Genomic DNA, 25,165 nt, shown 5'->3' with positions numbered 1-25,165 from the left:
CTATAGTAGAATACCAGTAAGTCCACTCTAATCCATATTTTATTCTTCCATGCGACAGACTTTGGGAAGGCGATGTCGATTCCACTTCTTAATCGAAAGGGGGCTTAGATCTCACATGGCTGATGGATGGGATTATCCTGCTTGCAGTTGTAGACTCTCAGTTCCCTGTTGTGGTGGTTGGCAAATATCTTGCTTGCTTTCAGATTTGGAGACTACAAATATAGATGATATAAACATTCATGTGTGGGTTTTTGTGTGGACTCCAGATTTCATATCATTCACATATATACCTAAAACAAAATTGCTGGATTGTATGGTAAGACAATGTCTAGTTTTACAAGAAACTGCTAAATTGTATTGTGACAGAATAATTTTGAGTTCTCACTAGCAATGAATGAGAGGTGAACTGTTCCATATACTCAACAGCAATTGGTATTGTCAGTGTTTATTGTTTTTATCTCTTCTAATAAGTGGTGATGATATATCATTGTGGTTTAAATTTTGTAACTCCCTAATAACAAAGATGTTTTAACTTTTTAAAAGATTTTTTATTCGTTCATTCATTTATTTATTTAAATTTTTAACGTAGGTTTAGATTACATTAATGTTAACCAAAAATATAGGGAGTTTCCATATGCCCCACAAATTTTCCTTCTCATTCTTTCCCATATTAATAAATCTTTCATTAGTATGGTACATTTGCTACAATTGATGACACATATTGCACCAATGCTACTAACCATGGATGATGGTTTATATTAAGCAGTCTTTCCTGTACAAAAATATATAATGGTCTGTATTTATCATTGCAATGTTGTGCAGAAGAATCCAAAAGTCCTGAAAATGCCCCTATTTTACACCTATTCTCCCCTCTTCATTCAGAACATCTGATCACCACTGCCTTTATATCAATGACAAGAGTTCTTCCATTGCTAGAATAATAATAAGTCTATAATAGAAAAATAATAAGTCTACTTTACTCCATTTTTCATTCCCCAATCTTGAGGATTTTGTGATGGTGATGACAACTCTGTTTCTAACTAAAAGGGGGCTTAGATCCCATGGGGCAGATGGATGGAACTATCTTGCTTGCAGTTGCTGACACTCTTTGTTCCTTGGGTTGGACATTGTCCATTATCATCTCCTTGTTAGTTTTCCTGAGTAGGTCCAATGAACTGGAGAATAGGTGGTGAAACTGCTTAGATTCAGGGCTCAACGGACACATAAAAAGACTAAAGATTTAAGACTCTGGGACATACATTTTTAAAATATAATGCCAACACATGGCTCTTCTGTAAATAAAATGTGCAAAAGAGCCACATGCTGGGAATCTTCAAATGAGTCTAACTCTTTTGCACTGAGGAGCATAAATTCCAAAGTAAGGCCCACAGACAGGGTGCTTAAATCCTGAGATTCTCTGCACTGTCTATAGTGTCTAGATGTCTCTAGAGCCATCAGCAGCCCTGCCTTCTGAGGCAATGTTAACTGTAGCAGACAGGGAGATTCTGCTGAGACATGCCTAAGTGTAATCTCAGGAAGGACCTCAAAACTCACTTTGAAATCTCTTAGTCATAAAAACTCATCTCTATTATTTCCCCCTTTTGTTCAAGGTCTTTTTCCAGATGCGTTGCAAGTTGGCACTTGGCATTAATATCTAGGTGCCAGTGAGTTTGAAGTAATTTTTTATGCTTATTTGGGAAGTGTAATCTTACATTAGGATTCTCTTCAGATCCTATTTTTTAATTCAATATTTTCTTTCTTATTTTGCAGTGTTAATAGTAATTTTATTCATTTTTATAAAAATAATTTGTCAGATGTGTTTTGTATATATTTTTCCAAAACTAAATATTCTTTGCAAGACTTTATCAATGTTTTTCACAGAGCAGAGATTTTACATTTGAATAAAAACTAATTTAAAATTGTAATCTCTCATGATCATGCTTTTGTCGCTATATCTAAAAAGCTCGTTATCATACTAGGGGTCCCTAGATTTTCTTCAGATTTTAGTCTAGCACTTTTACAATGAATTTTACTTTAAAGTTACATGATTCATTTTGATTCAATTTTTGTGTAATGAATGCAATCAGTGCCTAGCGTCCTTCTTTGTTTGGCATGAGTGCATCTTGTTTTTCCAACACAAATTCTTGAGAAGACCTTACTTTCTACATCGATTGGCTTTGTCCTCTGTGCAACATCAATGAGTAGACCTCATTTGTGTGGGGTCATTTGACCACTTCATCAATAAGATTCTCTTTAAGTATTGTGTGTTTATACTAAGTGTTGCAACAAGGTAATATTTTTCATACAACTTTTTTCTTCTCTACTATTTTGTCACAGGGTACAGAAAGATGGTCATAATGTTTGTTATTTAAAATAAAGACTGAAGGAAAAAAATAAAATAAAATAAAAAAGTCTGAGAGAATTTATCATGGAAAATATTCACTGGGCAAAGTGTTTTCTATTATGGACTAGGATTTCTAGTAGGCAAATATATCAAGGAGAAGTAGAAACATATGTTTCCCTGACAATTTCAGATAAGAATACTAGATCTACATAAAATTAATAAGATATTAATAACATATTTACAATACAAACCATATGGCTTACAATACAAACCATATGGCTTACTCACTGCTTGTGGATAAATTTACATTGCTCTGATTTCTCTTCCAGGAAATTCATTATCTACATGGAAACAGAAAACCAAACATATGCCTTGGAATTTTTCCTCCTGGGGTTCACAGAAGATATAGGAGTGCAACCCCTCCTCTTTGGGCTGTTTCTGTCCATGTATCTAGTAACTTTCATTGGAAATATGCTCATCATCCTGGCCATCATCTCAGACTCCCACCTCCACACACCCATGTACTTCTTCCTCTCTAACCTGTCTTTTATAGATATTTGTTTCACCTCCACCACGGTACCAAAGATGCTGCAGAACATCCAGAGAGGCATCAAAATCATAACTTTTGAAAACTGTCTCAGCCAGATGTATTTTTTCATACTTTTTGGACAATTAGATAACTCATTCTTGACTGTAATGGCCTATGACCGTTTCGTGGCCATCTGTTACCCCCTGTATTACACAGTCATCATGAACACCCGATTCTGTGGCCTTCTGCTGCTGACCTCTTGGTTGTTGAATGTTTTATTCACCCTTTTAGAATGTTTAATGGTTTTACGATTGTCTTTTTGTACAGAGTTGGAAATGCCCCATTTTTTCTGTGAACTTAATCAGGTGATCCAACTTGCTTGTTCTGACACCTTCCTCAATGACTTAGTGATGTATTTTATTGTTGGACTTCTGGATGTTATTCCCTTCACTGGGATCCTTTTCTCTTACTGTAAGATTATATCCTCCATTTTGAGAATTTCAACAACTGAGGGCAAGTACAAAGCATTTTCTACTTGTGGGTCTCACCTCTCAGTAGTGGCTCTGTTTTATGGTACAGGGTTTGGAGTGTATCTCAGTTCTGCTGCTACCCAAAACTCAAGGGCAAATGCAATAGCCTCAGTGATGTACACAGTGGTCACTCCCATGTTAAACCCCTTTATATACAGTCTTAAAAACAAGGACATAAAGCAGGCCTTAAAAAAGCTGAGAAACATTATCTACATAAAAAGATACTGTCAAGTTTACAAAAGTGCTCAGAGTTCAAACACTAGGAGATCTTAATCTAGATACTTATAAGTGAATGGAGATATAATCTGTTATTTTCCTAACAACGGAATTCTGTTTCTTTAATTTTAATGTATCGAAGATACCTATTTCTTTTGTATTATTTTACAACATGTTTTCTATCATTTTATTTCCCATCATCAGGATTGAAAGCAGAATCTGCTGCCTGGATTTTCAGCAGTAAATATTTCATATAGATTGTTCTGTATTTATAAATGTACAGGTGCTGGATGGATAATGGTGCACTGCAGTCACTGCCAGATGAAAGAAACTGTTTGTGTTTCATGGTTTTACTGAAAAATAAGCTCTCATACCAATGTCTGTTTACCAGCTATCAAGGTTTTGTTCATTGTTTCCTGAAAGAGTTCACATCCTGCATTGGAGACCTCATCTGACTCCCTTACGATAATCCACATTCCACCCCCAATATGTGCCTTTCTCCTGCATATTCCAAATCATAAGTTAAGTGAGGGTGCAATCAACAACACAATCCCTGATTCTTCAAATATTGATGGTCTCAATAATTTCTATCATTCTTCCAGTGACATCACGTTGCCCTTTAAAAATTATTTTCGTAGGTAAGGATATTTTCTGGGAATTTTTCTCAGAGCTTCCTACAACAATATTCCACATTTATAGATCATAAAACCAATGTAAGTGTTTTCCTCATTTCCTACATATCTTTTTTTAAAATTATTTATTTATTATTATTTTTTAATTACATTTAAAAAAATATGAGGTCCCATTCAACCCCACCACCCCCGCCGCCCACTCCCCCCACAGCAACACTCTCTCCCATCATCATGACACATCCATTGCACCTGGTAAGTTCATCTCTGAGCATCACTGCACCCCATAGTCAATGGTCCACATCATAGCCCAGACTCTCTCACGTTCCATCCAGTGGGCCCTGGGGGGATCTACATGTCCGGTAATTGTCCGTGAAGCACTATCCAGGACAACTCCAAGTCCCGAAAACGCATCCACATCTCATCTCTTCCTCCCGTTCCCCACACCCAGCAGCCACCATGGCTACCGTTCCCACACCCATTCCACATTTTCTCTGTGGACCTTGGATTGGTTGTGTCCATTGCACACCTATGTCAAGTGAGGGCTTAGATTCCACATGGGTACTGGATGCTCTCCTCCCGCTTCCAGTCCTACATATCTTATTCTACTATCAAACCCAGATATTAGAACATAATTTCAGAATTTTATGTAGGCATACTGTTTTCTTTCTGACATAGAATAAGGTGAATTCTTCATTCATCACCTAATGTCTGTGTCATCACTACAAATGGCAAAGCAGAGTGGCATTTTGGAATTAGTGATTTCTGAATTAATGGACATTTTAAAAAATATTAATAAATGGTTATGTAGTTGTATTCATTTCACATTCCTTCAGAAAACTGAGTTCATTTTCATTTGTAATGCATTATCACACATGTTCAGGCTCTTACATGAGTCATTACTAGTTCAGAACTTCAATTTTAGGGAAAGATATCTTCATTCATGTATCCTTATAAAATGGTTGTGTTTGATTGCAAAATAATCTGAGAATTAAAAATCACCAGCTTGTCATTTCTTTCTGGAGTTCTCTCCAGTGCAAGTTAGAACCCCACCCTATTCAAAATTACTTCATTTAAGATTTTCAGTAAAATCATTTACCACATAAAACAGTCAGTTTGTAAAAAAAGTCTTCCCAGGTATTGTCTTTAGATATTACTGCAAACAAAATATTGTGAATCCTTTTTTCCAAGCTCTCTATACAAAATCTTGTACATTTATCCACTTGAAATAGTGTCATTGGTGTTCTCACTCCCAACAATTTGATGTAACAATTCCTAGATTGCTACTCTGCAAGACAGTTTTTTGCAAAACAGTGTTGTACAAAATAGTTTATATGATGATGTGGGCAATGGGTGGGAGGCTATTTGTCTCTTCAGAGATAACCTAAGCTGTCTGACTTGTGGGCGTGAGATGGTGGAGGGCTGCAGTCCTGTCCTTGGTGACCTTGGCAATGACTCCAGTCCCAGGAAACAGTTTAACAATGCAAGGTCTATAAACTTTAAATATTCAGGGGAAATGCAAATCAAATATGCTAAAAGCTTATCTAGAATGTATGAAGTCCATTCTAAAAGCTTACCTAAGACATGGAAGATATATATATATATATATATATATATATATATATATATATATATATATATATATATATATATATATATGCTAATTCAAGCCTATTGAGAACTGAAACTAAGGGACAATTAAAACTTTCCTCTCTGTATAAAAGAAATGGAAAGCCTTGTTTGGGGCTCAGTTTTGAAACAGAAAGCTCCCAAGTCTGGCTGGCAATCAATAAACCATTTTTCCTTCTCAAAATCATTCCTGAGTCCTGGCCTCTCTATACACAAATAATTGAACCTTTCTCAAATTCTACAACATTTTTGGCGACCATGGCAGGACTACAAATGAAGGCCAGAGATGATAGCAGTTTGTTGCCCATTTCAAATCTCTGAGGAAGACGGGAGGACTCGGGGGAACCCCAAATATGGGTGCCCCTGGATTAAATTTAATCCAGAAAAGATGTGGGCTCCAACAGAGTCTTCCTTACAGAAATCAAGGGCAATGGAAGTTCTGAAGAGAAAGATTCTGGGAATGAAAAAGAACTCCAAACATGGAAGAAGGTAAGACTCCCTGGGTAAGCACAGTCTGGAAAGCCCTAACTTTAATTGCTAGGAAGGGGAGGCTGATCACCTCCCAAGAGAACCCTAGTAGCCCCAGAAAATTGGGGGAAAGCCATTCTCTCTAGGTCTGGAAAAAAGGAGAAAAAGTGGGAAAAAGCCTGGTGTTTTGGGTTTGTCTAACTGCATGTTAGAATCTGGTACTGGTCTTATGTCCACTAAAGAAGTGGAGACTTGATTTTAATAGGAAGGGCTATTTATAGGTTCGAGTCCTAACATACTGGAAATTGTTCTGGATTTAAAAAAAAAACAAACTTGGTTACAGGAAAATAGATCGGTTTTTCTCGTGGAGCTTGGTCTGGGTGTAAAGTTAAATGGTGGAAAAGGTCTAGCTGGAATCTTTTGTTATGGTGCTGAATTGTGAATGAATATGCTTTATAACAAATGTTAAGTGTTCTAAGGTTTGTGATGTCTGTGGAGGCTGCCATGCTGAAAAAAAAAAAAAAGAACTTGTCGGTCAGATTAGTGACCTTTTTGCTTCTGTCTGTGTCAGCTCAATGCTAGTGTTGGAGTTGTGTCCTTATGTAAAGTAGAATACAGTAGAGCTAGAACCCTCCCTTGCCATTGGCAAGGGGGTGAAATGATTATGGGGCAAAACTGAGGAGTCTGGATGTTTGCGGAGTCTAGATGTTTGTGCATGCTCTGCTGTCTTGTCTCTGGTCTGCCCCTTTGCTGGGGCTTAGAAGCCATCTGTGTCTGTGCCATGCATCCAAGTTTGTTGGGGCTGGCCAAGTCAGGGCAGCTGGGTCCCCAGGAGAGTGGCCAAATTTGAGTAGGTTCTGTCTGCCCATTTTGGCATAAAGCTGGAAAGAGGGGAGTGGCTTGCCCCTTTCCAGTGAGTCCACACCTTCTATTCATAAGCTGCATTCTTATTTGATTGTTCTGTACCTGACTGCCTGGAAGGGGGAGAAGTGAAGCAGGTGAAAAGCGGAATCAAAATAAATGCAGTAAAATTTCCTCCCTAGGATGTCAACGCTAAAATCTCTCTCTCTCTGTAAGATTGTAGAAATACTTTGGAAGGTTTTAGAACTGTAAAATTGTCTGAAGAAAAGAGGCTATGGCTTGAAACAATAGACTGCTAATCACTTGATAGCCTTTTCAATGGTCTGGCTGGGAAATTCAGGGTTGTGAAATTAAAGAGGAAAAGAAAGAAATGAAATGCCACTTTAAAATCTATGTTTGGCTTTTGTCAGTTGCTGGCACCTAAGAATTCACGATAATAAGATAGTTTAAAAATGATTCTTTAAATGCAAATACTCTCTTGCTGGTGAATTAAATGCATAACTTGCAGATGAGAATTTGTTTCATTACTAAGAAAGGGCAAGGCTTCAAAGAATTGTTATTAATAAAATTCTTGTAGCTTACTTAAGAAAGGTATCCAATTCATCTTAAGGTTTAAAAAATTAATAAAAACTGTAACTGAGTTAAGATCATTTATAAATGCATTTATATTATAAAACAGTGAAAAGATAATAACTGAAATTATAGCTGGGTGAATTTAGCCTGAAACTATTATTTAAGTGTAAATTCTAAACTAACCTTTCCTTTGCTTATGGTTACTTCAAGCCTAATCTCACCCCTTGCCTTTGTCTATGGTTATTTCATAATAGCTTCTGCCCCTATATCCAGAACTGGGGGAAATAAAGGGAGTCTCCTGCCTTGACTGTCAGTGTTCCTAGGAGAGGCAATTCATGAGAGAAACCAGTTTGTCTCCCTGAGGCTTCCTATAGCCTCAGTGAACATACATAGAATTAGTCTTGTTGCTTATCAAAATTCTGCTAAATTCAAAGTAAAAAATATAAAGTTCTGAAACAAAGAGAATTGTGTTGGAGCTTGGGGAACATTTTGGTTACAATCCATTAATTAAGAAGGAAAATTCTTGCATAAAACTTCATGGTCATAGTGTAGAACTGCACAGTCATAGTGCAAACTAAGAAAAGTTTCACAAGTCTTTGAAATGTTTTACTGTCACAATTTTTTTTGTAATAATTAGAAGTTTAAAGTAACTAAAGTGATGTTTTTTGTGACAAACTATTCATGTCTGCCTATTTGCTCAAACTGTTGAGGTTAAATATGCTGTTATAAAGTAATATATTTCTGAAACCCAAATTAATGCTAAACAGTATATAAAATAATGCAAATTATAAGTAACATCAATGAGTTGTGTTTCTGTGCCTAACTCTTTGTGTCTGCCCATTTGCTCAGTGTATGTCTTCATATATCAGGATAATAATATCAAATTAACAAATGAAAATTCTTAAAAGAGCTCTATTCAAATTGTTAAAAATTAAATATGCAGTTATATATGTGAATAAATATTCTTGAAGCCCAAATTTAACTAAACAGGATAAAAAAGTCATATAGAAATCTGATTATAGAAACTATTGGGAAAGGGCTTCCTCTTTGCAAGAGCTTAAAAGGCAAGACTAGGTGTGGCAGATTAAAACTATCTACTAGGCTAGGGAAGTAAGAATCAGTTTGCCCTGTAATTTCCCAATTTAAACCTTTTGTCAGCCATAAAATGTAAAAAAAAAACAACAATGAAGATTAGGTTAGTTTTCGCATAAAGGAAGAAAAATGTTGATTGGCGTGACCTGGCAACCTGCTGCCTCAGTCTCCCACTACCGCATTGGACTGCAGCAGAGGAGACCAGCTTAGGCCAGTCCTATAGGCAGTGGAAGGATGCCCAAGAAGGAGATAGGTTGGCACCATATCAGCACTAAATTCCATTTCTTATTTGACAAAGAGGAGCAGGTAAAAACTAAAATGGTTGGAATGTGACAGAGGAAGCTGTTAAATCACAAACTTTTACAAGGGAAGGTTAGATCTTCTCAGATAAACTGTAACTTCTGAAGTATCCAATCTATAGAGAAACAGAGGAAGAACTTGCGTGCTAGGCTTAAGGGTATAAATTGTGTCATTTTTCTTTGTTTGGGGTGCCAGCCATATCTGTTTTGCACCCCTTCTTGCAAGATTGAGAATAAATTCTTTTCTTCTCCACAATCAGGTGAGCATTATTTTCTTTCAGAAGATTTTTTTCCAACAAAATAAAGTTAATTAGTGGTTCTATTGACAAATTTCAGTAAGTAAAGAAAAGTCCATAAAAACTATGGAGAGCTCTTTCCTGGATTATGATTAAACAAATTAAGTAATTGTGTAGTATGTTTTAAAACCTGGTAGTCAGTATGTTTTTAAATTATTCATTTTCATAACTTAAACAAAGAAAAGAAGTATTTAGCTTCCTGTAAGGAGAAAAGAGAACATTCCTTGCATCAACTATAATGATTTCAATTTTATGTAACTTGAATGTAATCTCCCATAGTTAACTGATAAACTAAATTAACATTATTTGTACAAAATCTTTAGAGTTATGGAAATTGTAAGTTTACATTGGTGAAATTAGGCTAAGGAAAAAAGATTGTAGATATGCTCTCTTAAATAAATAAAGTAAATTTCTTTAGCAGGTAATTGTAATTTAATAATTTTATTTAAACATGAAGTGGCTAGTTGTGGGAAACAAAGGCATGCTGTTTCCATGGTAGCCAAGTTACTTTCTGACCACTGGGTCATGCTGTCCCTGGAGATGTATGTTCAGGTGGCTAATCTCTCTGGGAAACATAACATTCCAGCAGAACCCAGACTTGATATCTCAAGTAACCTGGGCAACGATTTATGAGTATACTTGTTTCAATGACATAACAGAACATCTTGGGCTTTAGTTACTCTCTTATCCACTGTGCACCGTGTTTTCATTAATGAAGTTATGGGAATAGTTAGCTAGAATAGTTGCTGGTTCTCACAGCTGCTTGGGGTATATAAAGAAGCCCCTGATATTAATAAACTTGTCTGATGAGCTTGAGGAATCAATGCTCTCAGAACCCTTGATCCCAATCTCTCTTTGTCTTTCATTCCCAATACCCTTCGGGTCCGTTGACTCTGACAGCTAGTCACTGTAGTTATAGTCAATTATAAAGAGTTTGTAAAACATCTTCCAAACTGAAAATATTTAAATAGTTCTAGTTCTAGAAGTCATTGTTAACTAAAAACTGGGATTAGTATTGGTTGCATAAAAATAACTTGGTAGTAATAAAACCTGTCTGAAGGCCACTGCAAGGTGCATATTTAAGAAAATGGCAATAAAAAGTTATCTTGATTCTATTGGGAATCTTCTATTTTCATTTTAACAATGAAAAATAATTTTTTCCCTCTATTACTAAAGTAAAGTACCTACTGTTATCTTCATGGTAAATTGTTAAGTAAACAGTCATTTGATATATGTGTTGCATTAAATTGTTTAAAATCTATATAAAAACAAGGAATAAACTTTAACATTGTCAAACTCTTTTGTGCATTCAAACCAGGCCTTGAATACTTTGCAGGTTTCCTCTCCATGTGAGTAGTTGGCTAGGCTGGTCACTGTCCCTTCAATTAAAAGTATTTGCTATATCGGCTTCTGGTTCTGCTCCTGAAGTTTATGGAAACTACGTTGCAGTTTCAAACTCCTACAGCAGCCAATGATGACTTGGTACAGCTAAGTGTACATTGGATATCGCCTCCAGACTGGCACTGCTCCATAGTCAAAGATGCTGGGTCAAAGATGCTACGGTCAAAGATGCTGTGACTTGCTCACTGCATGAAGAGCATGCTAAGTGGAGCCATGATACCAGGATACTGTAAGTAAAACTTAAACACAATTGGCATTATGGCCTGCCCTCATGGAGAGATAACATGTAAAGTATTACAAACCTGAAACTTAAAACTATTAATTGCAACTCTAAATCCTTTGCATTAAGTAATACTTTAATTAATATTAAGTGCTGTACTCTTATCCTGTGGTAAATGTATGCCTAATAAGTATAACATTATCTTTTCTGTTTTGGATCAAGTGCAAAAGTATATTGGACATGTTAATTTCCTAGTAAATTCATTTTCTAAACAGTTAATAAACATGTCTGTAGAATGGGGTGGCAGTCTCAGCCAGGCTCAGTCAACTTACTATATTCTACTGTATTCTACTGTGTAGCAAGGGTGAGGCTTGCTTGCTAATGGTGAGTCACCTATTGAAAAAGTCAAAATTGCTAGAAATTGTACAATTTAAACCAAGGTGTAGAAAACCCTTATTCTGTAGTTCTTATCACTCCCACAGCTGAAAACAAAGGGAATTTCCAACTTGGTGTTCTCTTCCTGAATGAAGCCAGTTGCCCAGGGAGTGCCAGTTCACCAGGAGCATCTGACGGAGCGCATGAGTGATATTCATTGAACAGCTTGGAATGTGTCTTCAGACAAAGCTAAATGTCTGTTGCAATTTCTCTCTAAAGATAAATAACTTAAAAAAGTATATATATGCTGTTCCCACCAGATTTCAAGAAGGAGTGCCATCTTTGTAAGCACCTGACCTTGTCTGCCTCTGTGGTCCAGTGTCCTCTTTTAGAAGCGGGTATTCCAAATATTTGATTAAGTTTGTTTCTTTCAGAATGAAAGAATGAACATCTTATTAACCATAGGAAGACTTCAACCAACTTCATATAGAATGCCAGATCCATCTTCCTCCAGTTAAAACAAAATTAGAGTTTTACACCTTATTAGGCAATGGCTACAGCCCATTGCCAGCAGGAAGCAGTTACAGAAAAGTGATCATCTCCCCTCAGCACCCCTTTTAAATTAAAGGTGTAAACCCTTTAAGGGTAAAATAAAATTAATAGATGGATCTGGAACCTGACTGGAAATCAACCTGAGCACTGGTGGCCACAGGATGACTGCAGGGTGCCCCTGCACCAAGATTCTGCTGTCCAGAATGAAAAGTTCTAAATTTCTAAAAACAGTCCTGGATGCTACACTAAAGATTGACAAATAATCAATAAAAACCACAAACAGCCATCCCCCTCATAGCTCCAACAATAATTATGCCAAAGTTTAGCAACTTAAACTTTGGCAAAAGGGGGAAATGATGTGGGCTCTGGGTGGGAGACTCATTGTCTCTTCAGAGATAACCTAAGCTGTCTGACTTGTGGGTGTGAGATGGTGGGGGGCTGCAGTCCTGTCCTTGGTGACCATGGCAATGACTCCAGTCCCAGGAAACAGTTTAACAATGCAAGGTCTATAAACTTTAAGTATTCAGTGGAAATGCAAACCAAATATGCTAAAGCTTATCTAGAATGTATGAAGTCCATGCTAAAAGCTTACCTAAGATGTGGAAGATATATATGCTAATTCAAGCCTATTGAGAACTGAAACAAAGGGGCCATTTAACTTTCCTCTCTGTATAAAAGAAACTTGAAAGTCTTGTTTGGGGCTCGGGATTGAAACAGAAAGCTCCCGATTCCAGCTGGCCATCAATAAGCCATTTTTCTTTCTCAAAATCATTCCTGAGTCCTGGCTTCTCTATATGCAAATAATTGAACCTCTCTCATATTCTACAGCAATGAAAGGGTTATTTCAAGCAGAAATCTCTTTCCAAATAAAAGCTTTTTAAGAATTTTGACTTGTATCTTTGTGCATTATAATAAGTAGACATTATTATTCTAGCAATTAAAGAATTTTATAATTGATATAAAGACAGTGACCAACAGAGGTTTTGAGAAGAGGGACAGTAAAGATTATATACAGTATTAGGATATTCTAGAGACAAGGGGATTCTCCTGCATGATATTGCAATGATAGAAACAGGCCATTATACATATTGTCATAACCTATAAAATTGTGTGTGACAGATGGTAAACTAAATTCTAAATTATATTCCATGGTTAATAGCAATGCTTAAATAAGTTTTCTTCAGTGTTAACAAATGTGCCACAATAATGAAACATGTTGTCAATGTGATAAAGTGTAGGAGGGTAAGGGTGTGGAGCATATAGGAAAGTTCTTTAATATTTATATGACATTTAAATAATCTAAAGATTCTTTAAAAATAAAAATACACTGGGAGAAGGTGGAGTCAGAAAATCAACAAGGCCTCCCATAGCACACCTAAAGGAGAGGGACTGTAGGAGCTGCTTTCCAAGCCCCCAATAGCATACCTGGGATTCCTGCTGAGGTGAGAGTGTTCTCTCTCTAGATATTAAGAATCATTGTTTTCATTGCAGAGCTGATTCAACAAGGACCCATTTGAATCTCCTACCAGACTTCTCAGGCAGCTTTCCTGCAGATTGGGAGAGAAGGAAGTGAGGAAAGAAGAAAAGGTGGAACATAAGATCTGTAATCGACTTATTTAAGTATGAACAGGATTCCTAGTTTGAAACTTTCCCTAGTATTTGGTTGGTTTTTCCTTCCTCTTCAGCCCCTCAAGTCCCCTTTTTCTTCCTTTTTCTCTTTCTTGTTCTTTTTCTTTTTCCTAGTTACTTCCTGACTCCTTTTTGTCCCTTTTCTTTCCCCTTTCTTTCTCTGCATTCTTATTCTTCATATAGTAGGTGCTGCAGGGAGACTTTTACATGTGCTGTATTTTCTCACTTTCCATATACCCTTTTCTGTGTGTATTGATTTTGGCCACCAACACTATTCCCTTTCCTCTACATCTTTCTATCCTACATTATTGATTGTTTCTCTTACATTACACTTCTCTTTGCTAGCCCCCGGTTTTTTTTTACTTTTTATTATAATACCTTTGTTCTGTTTTCTGCCTTATGTTCACTCTTTATATTATTGCCCTCTCTTTTCTCTTTCCCTCTCTTCTGAACACACAGGCCTTTTAATTCACACTGTTTTCCTCTCCATACTAATATTTTTATCTACTCTACTTTTCTTACTGTTATAACTTGTACATACCTTACACGAGTCTAATATCCATTCTCCTGTATCTCACATGATTCCTCTGTTAATATTTATTATCAATACTACTATTATTTATATTCTTTTCTTACTCATTTTGCTTTCAATGGCCATAATATTTTTCTTCAAGTGAACGTAGCCAACAACAAGGAAATAGAATAAGAAGAACAAAGTGATAAAGAGAAGACTAATGTGCATGCAAAAACAACTAATTAAACTCCAAACTAGACAAAGAAGCTAAGCAAGTGACTAAACCCATCAGGATAAAATGATGACCAGACAGCAACCAAAAACTACAAACTGAACCAATAATCAGGAAAATATGTCCCAATCAAATGAACAACAACAAAAAAAAACCAGGAAGAGGATCAGAATTTCGAATAGGTAATTAAAGATCTTAAAAAATATATTAGGGACCAATTTTATGATGAAGGGAGAGATTAAGAATATGAAGAGAACAATCGGAGAGAAAACAGAAGAAATTGCAATCATACGCAAAAATATAACAGCTATGATGGTAATGAACAGCACAATTCAAGAAATCAAAAATATTCTCTCAGCCAATAACAGCAGACTCAAAGAGGCAGAGGAGAAATTAAGTGATGTGGAAGGCAGTACATTTGAAATCAAACAGAGAGTAGAACTGGTCGATAAAAAGATTAAAAAATCCAGCAGGGGCTTAGAGACATGAATGATAATGCAAAAAGTGCAAACATATGTATTATGGGCATGCCAAAAGGAGAAGAAAAGGGAAAATGGACAGAAGGGGTGTTGGAGGAAATAATGGCTGAAAACTTCCCAAACCTATTGAGGGAGATGGATGTACATGTCTGGGAAGAGCAACACAACCCTAACAGCATACATCCTAACAGGACTACTCCAAGACATGTTATCCAATGCTCAAGACAAAGAGAAAATACTAAAAGCAGCAAGAAAAAGGAGAACCATCACATCAAATGGAGGCTCCATATGATTAAGTGATGATTTCTCATCTGAAACCATGGAGGCAAGAAGAAAGTCAAGGTACTAAAAAAAAAAAAATTCAATGGATAAAACTCTATCCAGCAAAGTTAGCATTCAAAAATGATGGAGATTTCAAAATAGTCACAGATAAACAAAAACTAGGAGCTTATACCAACAAGAATCCTGCCCTTCAAGAAATACTAAAGGGAGTTTGGCAGGAAGAAAGAAAAAAACAAGAGAGACAGAGTTGGAGGAGAATGTAAGAGCAACTACAAAGATAAAAACAGAAAAAGAAAATGAAAAAGAATATGACAAATACAAATTCAAAGAAAATATGGCTAATATAAGTAATTTCTTGAAAGTAATAACACAGAATGGCAGTGGATTATACTCATCTGTCAAGAGACTGAGACTGGGAGATTGGATAAGGAAATATGACCCATCTATATGCTGTCTACAAGAAACACATCTTAGACCTAGGGATTCAAAGAGGTTATAAGTAAATTGCTGGAAAACAATCTTACAAGCAAACAATAACCAAAAAAGGGCAGGAGTAGCTATAATAATATCAGACAAAATAGACTTTAAAACAAAACAATTGTCAGAGACAAAGATGGACCCTACATATTAATGAAAGGGATAGTCTTTCAAGAAGAAAGAACAATCAAAAACATTTATGCCCCTAACAAGGGTGCCTCAAAATAGGTGAGGCAAACACTGGAAAAACTAATTGAAGGAATAGATGCTTCTACAATTATAGTGGGGGACTGTAATACACCATTATCAACTTTGGACAGAATATCTCAAAAGAGAATCAGTAAAGAAAGGAACATTTGAACAATATATTAGAGGAACTGGACCTAATGGACATATACAGAACATTACACTCCAATACAACAGGATATACATTCTTCCCAAGTGCACACGGATCATTCTCCAAGATAGACTACATTCTAGGCCACAGAAGAAGTCTCGATGAATTCAGAAAGATAGGAATCATACAAAATAATTTCTCTGACCACAGTGGAATGAAGCTGGAAATCTGCAAGGGATGGAGCCACAGATTTGGCACCAAGATTTGGAAGTTAAACAACACACTCTTAGAAAAACAGTGGGTCAAGGAGGAAATCTCAAAAGAAATTAATAACTACCTTGAAACTAATGAAAATGATAACACAACATATCCAAACTTTTGCGATGAAGCAAAAGCACTATTGAGAGGGAAATTAATAGCCATAAATTCATACATCAAAAAGGAAGAAAGAGCTAAATTTGAAGAACTAAATGCACACTTGAAGGAATTAGTTAAAAAAAAAAACTAACCCCAAAGGAAGAAGAAAGAAAGAAATAACAAAGATCAGAGCAGAACTAAATGAAATAGAAAATAAGAAAGCACTTGAAAAAATAAACAAAACCAAGAGCTGGTTCTTTGAGAAAATCAATAAAATGAACAAACTCTTAGGTAGATAAACAAAGGAAAAAAGAGAGAAGATGCAAATACACAAAATAAGAAAGGAGAAAGGAGATATCACCACAGATCCCACAGAAATAAAGACTATCATAAGAGGATATTTTGAAAAGCTATATTCCAACAAAAACAACAATTTAGAGGATATGCCAAACTCCAAGAAACACATAAGCAGCCTACATTGTCAAAAGAAGAAATCGATGAACTCACCAAACCAATCACAAATAAAGAGATAGAATCAGTCATTAAAAACTTCCCAACTAAAAAAAGCCCTGTGCCAGACAGCTTCACAGGTGAATTCTACAAAACAATCTGGAAAGTACTAACACCAAACTTGCTGAAACTCTTCCAAAAAATTGAAACAGAAGGAACCTTGCCTAACTCATTCTATGATGCCAACATTACCCTAGAACCAAATCCAAACAAAGACACCACAAGAAAGAAAAATTACAGACCAATATCTCTAATGAAACTTGATGCGAAAATCCTCAAAAAAAAAAAAACCTTTCTAATCATATTCAACAACACATTAAACCAATTATACACCATGACCAAGTTGGGTTCATTCCAGTTAAGCAAGGATGTTTCAACAAAATAAAACCAATTAATGTAATACAGCACATAAAATGATTGAAGCAAGAAATCACATGATAATATCTATAGATGCAGGAAAAGCATTTGACAAAATACAACACCCTTTCTTGATAAAAAGCGTACAAAAATCTGAAGAGAAGGAAACTTTCTGAACATTATAGAAAGTGGCTATGGTTGCTGCTGTGTGTGGGGAGTGGGAGTAAGAGATGAGATGTGGAGGCGTTTTCGGGACTTGGAATTGTCCTTGGTGATGCTGCAGGGACAGTTACCAGACATTGTATGTCCTCGCATGGCCCACTGGGTGGAACGTGGGAGAGTGTGAGCTATGATGTGGACCACAAGGTGCAGCGGTGCTCAGAGATGTATTCGTCAAATGCAATGAATGTCTCATATTGATGGATGAGATTGTTGCTAAGGGGGGAGGAGTGGGATGAAGGGGGTGAAGGGTATATGGGGACCTCATATTTTTTTAATGTAATATTAAAAAAATAAATAAAGACATTATAAATAAATAAATAAATAAAGAGTATATATGAAAAACCCAAAGCCAACATCATTTACAATGGTGAAATACTAAAATCTTTCCCTCTAAGATTAGGAACAAGAAATCGATGCTGACTATCACCCCTCCTATTTAACATAGCCTTATAAGTACCTGCTCGAACTCTGAGACAAGAACCAGACATAAAAGGCATCCAAATTGGAAAGGAAGAAGTCAAATTTCACTATTTGAGATGATATGATCTTATACATAGAATACCCAGAGAAGTCTACAACAAAGCTCCTAGAACTTAAAAATGAGTTCAGTAAAGTCACAGATTGCAAGATAAATGTTGAAAAATCAGTGCCATTTCTGTAGACCAATAATGAGCAATCTGAGGGGGAAATCAGGAACCAAATACCATTCATAATAGTAAATAAAAAATCAAATACCTAGGAATAAATTTAACTAAAGAGGTAAAAGAATTATACACAGAAAACTACAAAACACAGTTCAAAGAATTCAAAGAAGAACTAAATAAATGGAAGAATATTCCCTGCTCATGGATAGGAAGACTAAGTATTATTAAGATGTCTCTCCTATCAAAACTGATCTTCAGATTCAATGGAATCCCAATAAAAATCAACACAACATTCATTAATGAACTAGAGAAACTATGAAATGTATTTAGAAAGGAAAGAGGCCCTGAATAGCCAAAGACATATTGAAAAAGAAACACGAAATTGAAGGATTCACACTACCTGACTTCAAAATATACTACAAAGCTACAGTAGTGAAAACAGCATGGTATTGGCACAAGGACAGACACATTGACCAATGGAACCAAACTGAGAGTTCTGATATAGATCCTCATATATATGGTATTTCATATGGTATTTGACAAGACCACCAAAGACTCTCAATTGGGAGAGAATGGCCTCTTCAACAAATGGTGCCTGGAGAACTGGATATCCATATATAAAAGAATGAAAGAGGATTACCAACTCACACCTTATACAAAAATCAACTCAAGATGGATCAAAGACCTAAATATAAGACCAAGACCATAAAGACCTTGGAAAGCAAAGTAGGGAAGCATGTGCATGACCTTCTAATAGGAAACGGCTTCATGGACTTCCCTCCAAAAGCACATCAGCAAAACAACATTTAGATTAATGGGACTTCCTCAAAATTAAAGCCTTCTGCACCTCAAAGGAGTTTGTCAGGAAAGTGAAAAGAGAGCCACCACAATGGGAGAAAATATTTGGTAACTATTTATCTGATAGGAGACATATCTTGCATATATAAAGAACTCCTATATCTTGAAAATAAAGAGAAAAACAGCCCATTTAAAAATGGGAAAAAAAGATTTGAAGAGACTCTTCTCCAAAGATGACATACAAATGGCTGAAAAACACATGAGAAAATGCCCAAAATCCCTAGTTATTAGGAAAATGCAAATCAAAAGTACAATGAGATACCATCTTACTCCCATAAGACTGGCAGCTATCAAAAAACCAGAAGACTACAATTGTTGGATAGGATGTGGAGGAATGGGAACACTTATCCACTGCTGGTGGGAATGCAGAAGAATCCTAACCTTCTGGAGGACAGTTTGGTGGTTTCTCAAAAAACTAGCTATAGATTTGCCATATGACCCAGCAATTCCACTGCTGGGTATGTACCCAGAAGATCTGAAAACAAGGAAACAATCTGATATATGCACACCAATGTTCCTAGCAGCACTATCCACTATTGCCAAAAGGTGGAATCAATACAAATGCCCATCAACAGATGAATGGATAAATAAAATGTGGTAAATACATACAATGGAATACTACTCAGGTATAAGAACAAATACAGTACAAACACATGTGATAACATGGATGAATCTTGAGAACCTTATGTTGAGTGAAGCAACCCAGGCATTGAAGGCAAATATGACATGACCTCTCTGATATGAAATAAGTAAACCAAGCTGTTTCAGAGAGCTAGAAACTGGATGATAAACTTTCAGGTATTTGGAGGGTAGATTTCAGGTATTTGGAGGTTGTGATTTGACAGCTACTTGGGTGAAACCTATGATAAGATGGAGGTAAGTATTTGTACAGGGAAGAGATAAATTGGAGGCATAGGGCTAACTTTGGGTGGGACTGTGTGGGCTTTATGGGTGCTTGGGATGGGAGGATGGGTCAGACTGCCCAAGAAATTAGGGAAATGGTGAGGGGAACATTTGATCATGGGAGATTGTCAGGTATGTGGTTGAAATTGTGGTGCAGAGAAAACTCTTTAGAAAATGTAATATGGAAGGTTGCACATTTGAGATGCTTAAGGGGAGGGCATCTGACACAGGGCAAGTTTCTGGGGAGTGTGTGAGTGCTCATTTTGTCATAGTGGATTATATTATTGGGTGGAGATCCATACAATGAGAGTGAAGGTATACCCACATCCTGGGCAAGACTGATGTTCTCAAACAGAGGGAATTGTATCTCTTGAGAGAATTGGTGGCTCCCAATGGGTTAGGGCATTCAAGTATGTCAAGCCCTCAACATTTTTGCAAGTATCTCTGAATATAGTCCCTCAAGTAATAAAGGCAGATTGTCATTGTGGGCCCTGAGTGAAGGGGTAGAGAGGTGGTGAATACATGGCATCAGGGTTACTGTGGGGTAATGGATGTGTTCTACAGAATAATGTCATGATGGATATAGGTCATGTTAAATTACACCAAAAATGTATAAAATTCTATAGGCTAAAATGTAAACCATAATGTAAAACAGAAGATAACTAAAAATTTAGATAATTATACAGTCTAAAATATAAACCATAATGTAAACCCAAATGAAACCATGTTTGAAAGCTATTGTTTTAATAACTTTACATCAGCTGCAGCAAATATAATATGAACATGTAAAAAGATCACTGTCGGGGAAGGGGGAAAAGTGTTTGATGTTGGAAATATCGGAGTCCCCTATATTGTATATACTACTTTACTAAAATTTTTTGCAGACAGAATTAAAAATTTAAAGAAAGGATGTAGACAATGATGAAGAATTGTTAGAAATTTCCTTGCCACTGTACATACAGTTCAATATCTATTACAGTAATGAAAGCCAAAATGGCAAAAACAAAGCTTCATGATATTTTTCATTTTTTTAATACCCCAGCTTATTTTTACTTTATTTTAGTTTTTCTAAATTAGTATGTATTCTATTTCTAATCTTTAAACTTATCATTAACATATAATTTTTCTTTTACTTGAATTTGACAATAAAGTAGGCTTCATTTTTTAAGAAGTTTTGGACCACAGTTGGGTTTAATTATGGCATAAGACGAACACTGGTGTGGGTTTTTATTAAAGGAGGACACAGGGTGGGGAGGGAATTCTCCAGGGCATGTATATAGAGTATATAAAATATTCGGATATTCGTTGATTATTTTCATAGTAGTTACAGTTACAAATGACAACTGAAAGAGTGCTGAATTCATAGCTATGGGAGCTCAGTCACATTGCCCAAAGGAACAACAACAATGCCCCCAAGTGCAGGGGCAAAGATCAGCCCAAGATAATGATGACTATGTTTATGAGCCTTTTTGCATGAAATTTCAACTAGGCTTAGGCTACAGGGTGATTACGTTTCCCCAAGCATAGGACATGATTCCTGGGGATGAGCCTCAAAGTCACTGAGAAATTACTACTGATCACTAACTTGTGATGAAACTAGAAAATTACCTTGAATAAAAGGGTGAAATGGTAAAGAAAAGTGGGTTTATATGGCTAAGAGTCTTCAAAAATGAGTCAGGATATCATCAAAGAGTCGAGCTTACACAAGCCTCAGCAGGACCCCAGAGACAGCCAAAGGAGATGAAATCCCAGGTAGTGGTACTTCTGAGGGTTACATAGAGAGACAGGTTTTATGGTCATGGCAAATGGCTCTGGAGTTCAGTGCATTGTCAGTTAGCCTTAGTTTGTGGTTTGTCTTCCTCAGTGTGATGGAGCTTGACTCACATGTGACCTTTCTTCACATGCCTCTTCTGTCACTTTTACTGAACCTGTGGTTGTTGCTGGAGTAGGTGTATACATAGAACAATTGTATCTCTGAGCGGCCATGTACCACCTGGTCCCTGAGACTCAGGAAAGTTGCAAATCCTACTCTCTGCTTCATTGGGCTTACCGAAGTCAGCTAACAGGGAAGTGAACATGGTTAACCACCACACCAAGGAAATGAGAGTTCCTTCAACTCCAAGCAGGAAAAATGCATCAATCACCATGTGGGAACTAAGTCCTCTATTGATATAGAGGTGGAGTGGACATCACCATCTCTGGTTCCACAGGATGAAGGAATAAAATATGGGTTAGAGTGGGCTCACTGTTATTCACTATAAAACAATTTTGATTAGCAATGAAAGAAACGGAAATGCAGCATTGTTGTGGAGAAAGAGGCCATGGTAGTTGTGGAAGGTGGGGGGGGTGGGGGAGAAGAGATGTGATATGGGCATATTTGGGGGACTGGAGGTGTCCTAAGTGATATTGCAGGGACAGATGCTGGGCATTATATATCTTGCCATAACACACTTGAAGTACTGGGCGAGAGTACAAACTTCAATGAAAACTATAATCCATGCAGTGCAGCAGTGTTCCAAAATGTATTCACCAAATACAATGAATGTGCCACAATAATGAAAAATGTTGATGGGCGGAGTGGGGGTGTTGTGTTTGGGGTTGATGAGAACCTCATATTTTTTATTGTAACATTTTTTGTGATTTATGTATTTAAATTTTTTTCTAAATAATCTATAAAAAGCTATAAAAATAAACATCACATTTTATGATGTTTTTAAATGTTACATTAAAGAAATATGAGGTCCCCATATATACCTCCCAACCCCCTCACCCCATTCCTCCCACATCTACAACCTCTTTCATCATCATGGAACACTCATTGCATTTGGTGTACATTTTGGAGCACTGCTGCACCACATGGATGGTGAATTACATTGTAGTTTACACTCTCCCTCAATCCACCAGTGGGTCATGACAGGACATATAATGTCCAGCATCTGTCCCTGCATACCACCCAGGACAACTCCAAGTCCTGAAAATGCCCCCACATCATATCTCTTCTTCACTCTCCCTATCCTCAGCCACTACCATGGCCACTTTCTCCACATCAATGCTACGATTTCTTCCATTATTAATAACAATATTCCATAGTAGATTATCCATAAGTCCACCCTAACCCATACTCTGTTCCTCCATCCTGTGGACCCTGGAATGGTTATGTCCACTCCCCCTCTATATCAAGAGGGGGCCTAGATTCCACATGAATGATGGACACAATTTTCCTGCTGGCAGTTGTAAGCACTCTTGGCTACCTGATGTGGTGATTGAACTTCTTCATCTCCCTGTTAACTGGCCAGTGTAATAAATTGGGGGAAGGGTGGGGTGAATATTAGAACATAGGGATTCTCAGGTATGTGCTTGAAATTATAACGAAGAGAAAACTATTTGGAAATTATAATAATGAAGGTTGCATTTTAAGATGCTTAAGGAGGGCTTCTGACACAGGGCAAGAGTCTAGGGAGTATATGAATGCCCAATTTCTCATAGTGGGTATTATCATTGGGTGGAGACCCATTCACTGAGTGTGAAGGTATACCCACATCCTGGGGAGGACTGATGTTCTCAAACAGAGGCAATTGTTTCTCTTGAGAGAATTTCTGGCTCCCAATGGGTTAGGGCAGTAGAGTATGTGAAGCCCTCAACATTGTTGCAAGTATCTCTGAGTATTGTCCTTTGAGTAGTGAGATTGTCACTGTGGACCCTGAGGGGAGGGGGAAAGAGAAGTTGAATAGATGGAGTCAGTGTAACTGTGGGGCAATGGAAGGGCTCCACAAGATCATGCAATGATGGATATAGGACTTGTTAAATTACAGCAAAAATTTATAGAACTCTATAGATTAAAATGTTATTGGTGAAACTTAAGTGTAGTGTAGGGATTTTTTTTAAGGGAAAACTTGAAGAGAGGCCCTAAAATATTGATTTCTGCTAAAGACTCCAATAAATTCAGTGAGTGATTAACACCAGGTTGATCAGGGGGATACTGGTATATTTCTTGGAAAATTTGGGGATTTGTTTGCTGTCTGAAAGCCATGAAATGTACTTTATATACAAAGAGAATTAGACAAATTTTGAGTGAGCTCTGTTTGGTTCAATTGTATTATGTTGTGTGAGTCGGAGAATTATTTTGGGACCCTATCATGAGAAATTTAGAAAAGATGAACACTGTAAATTGCAGACTAACTGCCTGAAGTGGGGGAAGTAAGAATAAACACCCTCAGTTCCATGGAACATTCTTTGAACTAAGAGAGAAGAAAGCAGTAACAGAGCCCTTACCTTTTATAATGCATTCTAATAATGTAGTCAGTGTCTATATGAGTATATATATAAACATGGGAGCAATGAATGCCTCCCCCACTGGCAAGAGCTGAGTGTACAAAAGAAGCAAAATCTAGAGTAACCTTCTAGTGTCTTTCCCCAATGTCATTCTTCCCAATTCTCCTCACTTCCAGAACATCCTTCTCAGAAGAATTGTAAGCACCCACATATTAAAAGCTCTGAGGTACATCATCCTAAGTGTGGTCATATATATATTTCATCTGCTGGAGTTTCCTGAATGAAGATATTTTGTATTTATTTGTTATCCAAAGAGGAAACCATCAGTAGAACAATACATCATGGAAATGCACTTGTGGTTCTGTTTTACTGTGGGATTAAAATATCATGAAGAGGAATGTTTTACTGGTAGTAAATGGAGGGACACAGAGAATGAGCCAAATAAGAAAGTCCACAGATATAAATTTGGCTTATTTTCCAATTTCTCTTTCAGGGTGTATGGGCCTTGGGTCTACATTGATTTTTTTTTAATTTTTAAAAATACTTATATTACACAAATATCAGTGAAAAAAGATAGGGGATTCCCATATGCCCTGCTCCCCATGACTCCTACAATTTCACACATTACCAACATCTTTCATTAGTGAGGTTCATTCATTGTAATTGAGGAACATATTTTTGAGTATTGCCACTAAGCAAGGATTAAAGTTTACACTGTAGGTTACACTCTCTTCCACTCAATTCTGTAAATTATGGCAAGATATATAAAGGCCTGCATCTGTCATTGCAATGTCCTTCAGGACAGTTACCAATTCCTGAAAATGTCCCTGTATTACACCGGTTTTCCCTCTTCCTGCCCTCGAAGCTCAGTGACCACTACCTCCACATTCTCTACATGTGACTTTTCTGCTTTTTTATTTGAACCTATAATTATTACTAGAGTTGGTAGGTGTACATACAAGAGACTTAAATCTTTGGGCTGCCCTTGTGCCAGGCGGACTCTGAGTCTCAATGGAGTTGCAACACCTACTCTCCCACGCATTGGTCTAACCCAGGACAACCAGCAAAGATGTGATGA

At 36.8% G+C, this 25,165-nt stretch overlaps 1 protein-coding gene across 1 annotated transcript; it reads left to right on the top strand.

Annotated features, from left to right (window-relative positions):
• Positions 1-2,680: 2,680 nt before the first annotated feature.
• On the top strand, positions 2,681-3,676 carry LOC101411249 (olfactory receptor 7A10-like). The gene has a single exon (XM_012529158.3). The coding sequence runs from the start codon at positions 2,690-2,692 to the stop codon at positions 3,674-3,676; it is 987 nt and encodes a 328-aa protein (XP_012384612.2). The 5' UTR covers positions 2,681-2,689.
• Positions 3,677-25,165: the final 21,489 nt, after the last annotated feature.

The sequence above is a fragment of the Dasypus novemcinctus genome, chromosome 30 (assembly GCF_030445035.2).
Source record: "Dasypus novemcinctus isolate mDasNov1 chromosome 30, mDasNov1.1.hap2, whole genome shotgun sequence".
NCBI lineage: Eukaryota > Metazoa > Chordata > Mammalia > Cingulata > Dasypodidae > Dasypus > Dasypus novemcinctus.
This window is presented reverse-complemented; position numbering and strand designations above follow the sequence as displayed.

What these genes read in the sequence shown, in the direction of transcription:
- LOC101411249 (XM_012529158.3), top strand. Translation starts at nt 2,690, where the DNA reads ATGGAAACAGAAAACCAAACATATGCCTTGGAATTTTTCCTCCTGGGG.